Here is a 10,436-nt window from a genome sequence, read left to right as displayed (position 1 = left end):
AGACACTACTCACCCTCCCTAGGTCCAGTGTCAGCTCTAAACTGCTGCTCCGGTCTAAGTGTTTTGACTGCAGTGATGACAGCATATTGACGGACCCAATCACCGCTGCAGCCAATCATTAAGCTCAGCAATTTGGCCAAGGTATACAGCATGAACTGCTGAATTTATTGATTGTCTGCAGCAGCGATGGGAGCTGTGAACATGACATCAGATCTACAGCCAAAATACTGAGACCGGAGCAGCAGCAATGCGACGGTTTTTGGCCCAGAGACCGGATGGTGACTACCGTCTGATTTTGTTGTTTTTTATTACAGGCAACGTTTAGAGACCAGTTTTGTAAGAGTTGACAACCCCTTTAAGGACATGTCTCCTACCCCTAGCTCATGAGTCTTGAGAGTGGAGACACGGTCTCTCCTGGTGGTGGCTGTAGGGGAACAAGCAGTGATAGAGAAAACTGGAGGATAGTAGGGAGGGTCTCACTGAAGAATGAAGGTAATATCTGGGTTGACTAGTGAAATGCCGAGAGGTTCCATGAAGGATATTGCTACAGGCTCATAAATTAGAGGTCCAGGATTTGGGGGAAGATGAGAATGAGAATTGCAGCAGAGGGTACTGCACCCATGTATGTCCAAACCAGACAAAGAAGGAGATGCTACTGGAAAAAGTCATCCTCATCATGGTACAGGGGGACCTGTTGCAGTATTAGGTGCACTGTACTACAACAAGGGTTAGTTGGCTGAAGGGTCCTTTTCTGACAGTCTCCCAGTAACTAGATTTCATTAAAAATTGTAGTAGTATAAATAGAAGGAGCGAGGGTGACCTGAAGACAATCATTATATGAGGAATCGAAAGGGGGCTTCTCTCAAGTGGGGGACAAAGAAGGACGTTTATTTGTGTGAGCATAAATAATTACTATTGAAGGAGGGAGGTGGAGTGAGACTGCGTAAGAACATCTGGGAATGAAGGAGACTCAGCCTTACCACTAATCTGAAGGTTCACCATGCTGTGGTTCTTACCACACTTCTCTATGCCAGCGAGACCTGGACTCTCTACAGCCAGCTTGCCAAACAGCTCAATCATTTTCACGTGAGCTGTCTCCGCAGACTTCTCCAAATCAGGTGGCAATGGCAATCCTGGAACAATCTGGGCTCTGCAACGTTTACACTCTTCTGCTGACAGCCCAAACCAGGTGGGCTGGACATGTTGCCAGACAGTAGATTGCCTAAACTACTGTACGGAGAACAGTTGGTACATCAGACCGCCGATCAGCCAATAAAGGAGTAAAATGCTAGTTCAAACTTTGAATTGATTTTGAACCTTGTTTAAAAATCATTTGTTTTGATAGTTTGTCATGTGCTGCCGAGAACAAAGATATAAAATGAGCACAGAATGATTTTATGACGTTGGCTTCTCTAAATCGGCTATGAAGCTCGTCATTAGAGTCAAATATGTCCAACATGCCCCAAGTGGTGCCTCCTTAGGAACATCAGAGCCTTATGCCCAGAAATAAAAGAAGATAGAAGACAGAAAAGAGAAGAAAGAAGGCAGAGAGGCCAACTGGAAGAACAGCAGTGGCACGAGAGCTAAGTGGAGGGCAAAAGAGAGAGGAGCAGCACAAGAGTTTTTATTATTAACCACTTTGTGGTAGTTTTGATTTGCGCTAAATTTACACCAATGCCCTAAATTCGATTTGAATCAAATTTCCGGACTAAATTCAAACAAACCTGCAGAATTTGAATTTCAGAAGATTCATTCATTTCCATTAACTCCAGGTCTGACTCTAAAGCAAAAGTTTGTTCCCCCAATAACAGCCCGTTGTAGCCGAGCTATTTCTTCAAATGTTAAAATGATTTACGGTAGATTTTGACTCTTTATTTTCTGGAACTTCTGTAAGATCTTAATCTTCAGCGCTTCTGTTCTTATCCCATAAATGATAGGATTCACTGTAATTGGAGTCATCAAACCAATGACTGTGATCAAGACATGGGCCGCTAGAGTGATCGACCCACTGTTTATTCGGTAGCGCAATAATACAAAAAAGCTCGTGATCATAAAAGAGGAGAACGTCACGAGGTGGCTAACAAGTGTCCTGATGGCTTTTTGACAAGCTTCTTTAGAAATTCTGAGACAAATTATGAATGTTCTTATATAACAGTAGATGATGATGAGTAGACAGCTGATGTCTATCAGAAAAGCCTCCACTGCTCCGAAGATATTATTGACCAAAGCATCACCACAAGCCAACTTAATAAGAGACATGTTATCACAAAACACATTATTGAGATATTCTCCACAGAGAGGCAAATAAGCTGTCATTATAACAGGTATGAAGACCACAATGAAAGCCAAAGACCAGTTTACGGCTATAAGTCTTAGGGCTTTGCCCTTTGTCATCAGTGTTGGGTATCTCAGTGGTTGACCAATGGCCAGATATCGGTCATAGGCCATAATGGTGAAAGTAAATACTTCAACAGCAGCAAAACTATGAAGGAAGAAGGACTGGAGAAGGCAATCAGAAAATGTGATCTTGCTAGATCCAGAAAGCATGTCAATGATAAGCTTGGGGAGAAAAGTTGTGCTCCCAAACATCCCATTGAAGATCAGATTACATATGAAGATATACATTGGTTCGTGGAGAGTTTCTTCAGTCCAGACAACGAACACGATTATAAAACATATGAACATGGTGATGAGGTACACAAAGAGGGCAATTATGGAGTAAAGGTATCTGAACTTCTCCATCTCAACTACGCCAAGAAGAATAAAACTGGTGGTGATTCGAGACATATTTTCCATTCTTTCCTTGTAGCTGCTTCTTCTTCTCTCCAACAAATCTCCTCCACTTAACTTAGCTTAATACTAATGTGAGTTTTCTTGATGTAGATGGATTAGGCTACAGGAAATAATATAATATAATATTTGGCTTTGGGTAAGTGCTCTATATAAACTTTGAGCCATCTGGATAGATATATGTTCTGCAGCAGATCCTCAGAGACACCAAGTTCCAATTAGCAAGGCAGAAGATTTACTAATTGGCTCCACGTCTTCTCTACAAAGAAACAATCTAATAGCATAAAATGATTAACTTTTTTATAAAGTGTATTACAAAGTATTTTGTTGTAGATGCACAAAATTAATCCAATTTTTTCAAAGAAGACATGAACATACAAACTACCATATCATCTGTGCTGGAATCCTTCCTGTCATCTCATCATCAGAAATTTGTCAGTCTTCTTCGTGTATCGGACCCTATATATTTTGAGCCACTTTCAAAGCTGTCTTTCTTTTTTTCTAAGACTTTTTTAACACCTTTTCTTCCAGTTTGTCACAGTCAATTAATTTTTCTCGTAATTTACTTGCATTTTATTTATGTGACTGTTAGGCATCGAGTTCCCGCCACTGCACAGGGAGAATCTCAAGCCATGTCCTCTGCGATCTCCCATTCTCCTGCAGCTGCAGAGGTTCCTGCTCAGCAGAGACGTCGGTCCCAGCACCTTGCTCAGGCTAATGCTATGGGTCTGGATGCTGCCCCAGGTTCTGCTATAGCATCCAGCATTAGTCAGTGGCAAGCAGACGCTTCTTCCTCCTTTTCCTCATCTGAGCATGTGCGGGAGACAACCGCTCATTGGCGGTCAGAGGTCACATGCTCAGGTCCTGAAGCAGCTCGGACTGGGCCATCAGGAAGGTCCCGGAAGGCTGCGGCTATAAAAGGACCGCACAGCCGCGCGCTAGGAAAGACCATGTGGAGTGAGTGTTGTATGCATGCATGGATGTCTCTGGTGAATGACTCATTAAGAAACCCCTACCCTTGGTACGTATGTGTTGTTCAGCCTGGCCAGATAGTGCCTGAGCTGAAGTGTAGGTAGGATGTTGAGTCAGGGACTAGCATCAGCGCCAAGCAGTGGATTGTCTGCATGCCACTGTGCACTTGGCCTGCACTCCACGGTAGCCAGCGTCTTTTAGTGGTGTTCACAGGTGCGATGCCACATGCTTAGTGGATCTAGAGGGACTCTGACCCCGTGTCCTTTGGGCAGAGTTCTGTGACCATACACTAGCATTCACTTTGCCTAGCTCTGTGAGTTTTAACTAGCTACGTCATTTATATTCCACGGTAGTGCGGCTCTGTGAAGCAACAGAGTCCGCCTCTGTACACACCGGGTGACGTTAACCCGCGTGTGTTCTTCTATTATACCGTCATCTAGCGTCCGCCATTACCAAGCAGCGGTTAACATCTCTGCATGGAGGACCCCGGGCTGCGAACGCACCTATACTCCATTTCTTTACTATTTGGTGCGTTCCGCCAGCCCTAACATTGAGTCCTCTTCTTATGTACAACACCTGTGAATTAATTACCGGTATAGTTTAAAAGAAATTAATTAAAAATGAGAAATTTTCTCAAATTTTCTATTAAAAAAGCCATATCATAACAAAGGTAGAGTTAAAAAAATCAATTAATGTTCACCTTTCCCAGGATCTCACCTGTCCCATCACGCAACTGCCACGACTTGAAAATCACATGATATTGTATTGTATTGTGATTGTATTGTTGCTGTTACATTGCTTTGGAATAAGGTTCGCCTTTTAGAAGTTTGTCCTGTCTCTCTCCCTGTCTGCTTCCTCTGTTCTGATGTCAGTTACTCCTCCCTTTTTCTTTCCAGATAGTGTATGTCGGCCATGTTAAGAGGCTCATGGCTTTGCTTCTCCTCTTCAGAATAGTCTGCTTTACCTACTGTAATCTAAACTCTGCAGAATAATCAATACAGAGGAGGATAATTTAATGTTACAGAAGGATTTATATAAGCTGGAGGTTTCGGGCTGAGAAATGGCAATTGAAATTTGATGTAGATGTATGTAAGGTTATGCAGAGCAAATAAAATGCAGAATTACGTATTAAATTGTAAATAACTGGGTAAAACTGTAACTGAAAAAGACCTGGGTGTATGAGCAGACAGCAGAATTCACTTTAGTGGCCAGTGTCAGGCAGCTGCTGCCAAAGCAAATAAAATAATAGTATGCATTAAAAGAGGCAGAGATGCTCATGAGAAGAACATAATTATATCTCTGTATAAGTCACCGGTGTGAATACAGTTATAATACTGGGTACAATTTTGGTCACTGGTATATAAGAAGTTAACCTAAATTGGTCTGGTCATATGCAGAGGTGTATCTAGGTTTTCCGACCCCCGGCGCAAGAATTCAATTTAACACCCCACCACCACAAGCACATATGCTATTTGCATACTTGGTCACATGCCGACGCACTGCTCTCCCTAATTCCCTCAATTTTCAGTGAAACGTTGAGTGAAGTAGGAAGAGAAGCTCATTGTCAAGTGACCATAAGTATGAAAATCACATGTGATCATAAAGAAACTTGAAAGGCAGCACTCACCATTTTCTTTGCAGTTAAAAGTCGTTTATTTTTACTGGTATGGGCATTCATTAAGCGGTATGGCGGCATGGGGGAAGACATGCGTGGAGACAGGTGGACGACGGCCGTTTCGCGCTTGGATAGTTCTTCTACGGGTCCAATGATTGTTGGCTATTGCATCACAAGAAAATAAGTTTCCTCAGCAGCTGTTTCTGTCTCAAAAAAGGAGGTTAAGCATTGGTGCCTACCTATTACTTACTTTCACATTCTCTGAAGTGGCCATGTGATGATTGTTGGAGCTTAATCCTGACAGTGAGTATACTAGACGCTGATAATATTGGCTACAGGGCTTCTTTTTATTATTAAAGGGCTTTTCCATGTTCGTGGACTGCAGGCTTCTGAATTCCCACAGGGTAAGCGCTGGATGCTATTGACCTGAAGACAATCATTATATGAGGAATTGAAAGGGGGCTTCTATCAAGTGGGGGACAAAGAAGGGCGTTTATTTGTGTGAGCATAAATAGGTTGCATTACTATTGAAGGAGGGAGGTGGAGTGAGACTGTGTAAGAACGTCTGGGAATGAAGGAGACTCAGCCTTACCAACTAATCTGAAGGTTCACCATGCTGTGGTTCTTACCACACTTCCAGCGAGACCTGGACTCTCTGCAGCCAGCTTGCCAAACAGCTCAATCACTTTCACGTGAGCTGTCTCCGCAGACTTCTCCAAATCAGGTGGCAATGCTCCCGGAATGGCAATCCTGGAACAATCTGGGCTCTGCAATGTTTACACACTTCTGCTGAAAGCCCAAACCAGGTGGGCTGGACATGTTGCCAGACAGCAGATTGCCTAAACTACTGTACGGAGAACTGTGTCAGGGAACGTGAGCAGAAGAAACGTTATAAAGACTGCCTTACAGGCATCTCTCAAAAATCTTGGAGTCAACATCAATGAATGGTAGAAGCTTGGCCTTGTCTGTTCAGCTTGGTAAGGAAGAATCACCTCAGAAGCATGTGCAGATGAAGATAGACGATTATTTGAGGCAAAAAAATGCAAGCTGTTCGCAACGCACAAGTGGTATCTACTGTCCCAACTAAAACTAGTTACTTATGTCACGTATGTGAGCTAGCCTTCAGGGCCAGGATTGGCCTCATCAGTCACCTCCAGACCCACATCCACTTATCCTCCTCTAAACCCTGAAGTCACGGTCATCTTCAACTACGAAGGATGAACAGTACTTTATGGAGCACAAAGGTGAATATTATTACTATATTGGGGTGTAAGAGGAGGGCAGGACAGTAGTCGCAGCTGAGGATACCGGGGCTCTGGTGTCCTGACCTCCTCCCACAGGAATATTTCAGCATCTACCGGTGTACCTGTTCTGGATGCTGGTCGACGGTCAGGGATTCCACTGCGGTGCGACCCAACGCCTGCACACTTACTTTCAGTGCATGTAGATGAAATAAAGGACACAGATACCAGTTCTGATGCAAGGTTAACGCTTTTACTTTCTTCTTGAACGGTCCCGGACACATCGGTTGCATTACAGTCCACTCAGCATTCCTCCTGCACTTTCCCTTTCTTACTTTCTTCGCCATCACCTACATTACAGGGTAGTAGAACCCTTGGCGGGACCACAGCTTCATTACTGTAGGACCTCAGTACATAGGGGATCCCGCTCATCCACTTCGCCTCAGACTTGCAGGCCTCAACCCTATTGAGAATCTGCCACATCATGAATATTCTGCGCCCTGCACGACTTTCGGACCACAATTCCTTCTTCATTCCTGCTGCTGACGTGAACTGTAACTTTCCCAGGTGCTCCCGTCTTATCCAGCACCCGCCTGACTGTGCTCCTGATTTTCTGCTTCTAATCAACGTTGTGTAACTGCTGTGGCATCCTGGGCTTAGAGCCCTTGTGGACCTGTCAGGCGCGCTCGCCCTTCTGAGCTATTCCTATCACCTACACTAACTTAACCCACAGCAGCTCCTCCTACAGTTAACTATGTGTGTGCTCTTACTAAACCATCTAGAAACTTCCTACAGCTATACTTATCAAGGACCCACTAGTATGCCCCCATCTAGTGGTCCGTTCCAACACTACACTTACCCAGTCTATGAATACTATAAACTACAAGTGCCCTCCGCTATTGAACCCGAAGGATACACTGGCTCACCCTAATATACAAAGAATATATTACAATACAATGGCATGCAGCATAATATAATGGAATAGTCATAATAAACCATATCTTACAGTGTGTACAATATGGTAAGACACAATGTGTCAGTACTAAAAAGACCATCGGTAATACACAGCCGTGTAGCAGTACCGAAACACAATAGAATATTAACATTAATAACAACTGTGCATAACAACTCTTAAAGGGAGGGAAGGCATTAAAGGGGTGTTCCATTCCAATCCCCTCTCATTGCTAGTCTGAAAAGTAGGCCATCCTCAGCTCTACTGGGCATCCATTCATCAAGGTTTACTAGCAAATTGAGATTGATGGGAAGTGCAGTATCTGGGCTCAATGGTGAAGTTTTACGTTGGCGTAAAACGTGCACAGTGTATGTGCATTACTGCAGGAATATATACAGTATGACAGTATGTGGCAAAAACATTGGGTAAAGAGACCTGGAGACATCAGCCCCCGAGTCTTCCACAGTAAAGAAGACACTTCATCCTCTCAATAGATACAAGGCAACGAGTCAGACAAAAGCACCACTCCAGCAATTTTTTTCAGCGCTGGAGTGGTGCTTTAAATGTAAGTCCACTGCTCCTCTTCTTAAACTCACCTTCCTTCCGACTCCACACCAGGCCCGCAGCGCCAACATGTGCCTATAACTTCAGACTGGTCGGAAGTCAAAAGTTATGTCACAAAAGCTAAATGCAAGTCTATGAGAGCCAGAAACAGGCCAGAATGAGGTTTCAAAGAGATGTATTGAAATGTGACCTCTGCGGTGCTCCATGAATCACTGGAGTTGCCGGACGGTCACTTTTCACCAGTGACCGACGAAAGCGACGTTGGAAAAGGATGATGGCGGCGGCGGGTGAATATGAGATAGGCGGCAGGGGAATTCCATTCAAACCTCCACAATATATAGTAAGTGACAAAAAAATAAAATTCTGATAAGGATGAAGAATCCCTAGAGAGGTTTCTGAATATCTACCTAATGAACTAATTAGAAACTGTAACAGTCTCAGTCCCTCCAGGTAGATGGAATCTGTCATCTCTGCAGATCCAGCATAGCTGTTGTATCTTGGAGTCGACCTGTTACGAAGGGATAATTCCCCATCAAGGATACGCACACCTGCAGAAAGTCTATAAAAACCTGATCCCACCAGGATTGGATTATTTGCTTCTCTGAAGATAGTAAGCAATGATCATCTTCAGTGTTCTGCTCCTTCACCTTCAAGATATTTACAAACTTAGCGCCTTTCTTTCAATGACAACAGGAAACAAAAGCAAGAAATGGAAAACGTATCTTTAGCCATCACTGACGTTATCCTCATGGGTCTTGTTGAGATGAGTAACATGAAGTATCTCTTCTCTTTGGTCATCGGTGTGGTCTATGTGACAGTTATGGTTTTATGTTTTACCATCGTGATGGTTACATATGTGGAAGAGACTCTTCATGAACCCATGTACATCTTCATCTCTAATCTTATGGTCAGTGGTATATACGGAGATACAGCCATCATGCCAAAACTTATCATAGACCTCCTTACCGGATGCTACACTGTTCCATACACCAAATGCCTGGCTCAAAGTTTCTTTATCCAGAGTTATCCTTGTGTTGAGATATTCACTTTCACCGCCATGGCCTATGATCGATATTTGGCTGTTGAGCATCCTCTAAGATACCCAATGCTGATGACCAATAGGAAAGCCCGGAATATTCTGTTGGAGATATGGGTTTACGTCTTGTCGGGACTATGTGTAGTTGTCATATTAGCCTCAAGACAGACTTTGTGTGGGGTGATGATTAACAGTATAATTTGCGATACCATCTCACTTACCAGTATGGCTTGTGGAGACACCACTCTCAGTTTGGCATTTGGATTTACGTGGACCTCAATCATGATAGTTAGCTGTGTCCTAGTTGTCATGTATTCTTACATAAGGACATTCATTGTGTGTCTTCAAATCTCTGAAGAAGCCTACCAGAAGGCCATCCACACCCTGGTGACCCACATCATTGCCTTCACGGCTTTTATGATCTCAATTTTGTTCTTTGTCTTCCGCTACAGACTTAAAGGACAACTTCTTTCTGTGGTGTCCAACAATGTGATGCTTTTGCTGGGGGCACTTTCCTCCACCCTAAACCCAGTAATATATGGCATCAGGACAGAAGCTCTAAGAACTAAGATCCTTCAAAAATTGCATTGCAAGAAAAACTGAGATCCACATTAGCAAAAAAAAAATAGTAATAATAATAAAGAGAGAAATTAAAAAATATCTGCTTGCTGCAAAAATGAAAACAATTATATTATTATTTATTTCTGTAGTGCCATTGGTTCCAGGGTGCTGCACATAAGAAGGGGTTACATACAAATTAATGATATCACTTACAGTAAACAAACTAGCAATCACAGACTGAGACAGAGGGGAGAGAGGACCCTGCCCTTTCGGACTTACATGCTACAGGATGAGACAGTAGGTTGGTGGGTTGCAGCAGTTCCGGTGTTGGTTGAGGTGATATCTCCAGTAGTGGTGAGGAGGCAGCGGGGTCATTGCAGGCTGTAGGCTTTCCTGAAGAGGTGGGTTTTCAGGTTCCGTCTGAAGGATCCGAGTGTGGTTGCTATTCGGACATGTTGGGGCAAAGAATTCCAGAGGATGAGGGATATTCGGGAGAAGTCTTGGAGGCGGTTGGATGAGGAGTGAATAAGTGTGGAGGAGAGAAGGAGGTCTTGGGAGGAGAACCGGAGATTACGTGAGGGAAGATATCAGGAGATTAGTTCAGAGACATATGGGGTAGACAGGTTATAGATGGCCTTGTAGGTCAGTATTAGTAATTTGAACTGGATACGCTGAGGGAAGGAATGGGAGCCAGTGAAGAGATTT

At 43.5% G+C, this 10,436-nt stretch overlaps 2 protein-coding genes across 2 annotated transcripts; one reads left to right on the top strand and one right to left on the bottom strand.

The window, feature by feature from the left end:
- Positions 1–1,851: 1,851 nt before the first annotated feature.
- LOC141078407 (olfactory receptor 14A2-like) lies at positions 1,852–2,793 on the bottom strand. The gene has a single exon (XM_073565143.1). The coding sequence runs from the start codon at positions 2,785–2,787 to the stop codon at positions 1,852–1,854; it is 936 nt and encodes a 311-aa protein (XP_073421244.1). The 5' UTR covers positions 2,788–2,793.
- Positions 2,794–8,882: 6,089 nt separating this feature from the next.
- LOC141078406 (olfactory receptor 6N1-like) lies at positions 8,883–9,773 on the top strand. The gene has a single exon (XM_073565142.1). It carries the CDS (start codon positions 8,883–8,885, stop codon positions 9,771–9,773), a length of 891 nt encoding a protein of 296 aa, XP_073421243.1.
- Positions 9,774–10,436: the final 663 nt, after the last annotated feature.

The sequence above is a fragment of the Dendrobates tinctorius genome, unplaced genomic scaffold, assembly GCF_039654945.1.
Source record: "Dendrobates tinctorius isolate UK_male_01 unplaced genomic scaffold, ASM3965494v1 ptg000557l, whole genome shotgun sequence".
NCBI classification, from domain to species: Eukaryota; Metazoa; Chordata; class Amphibia; order Anura; family Dendrobatidae; genus Dendrobates; species Dendrobates tinctorius.
Note: the sequence above shows the minus strand (reverse complement) of the source record. Positions and strands in the feature narration are given on the sequence as shown.

What these genes read in the sequence shown, in the direction of transcription:
- LOC141078407 (XM_073565143.1), bottom strand. Translation starts at nt 2,787, where the DNA reads ATGTCTCGAATCACCACCAGTTTTATTCTTCTTGGCGTAGTTGAGATG.
- LOC141078406 (XM_073565142.1), top strand. Translation starts at nt 8,883, where the DNA reads ATGGGTCTTGTTGAGATGAGTAACATGAAGTATCTCTTCTCTTTGGTC.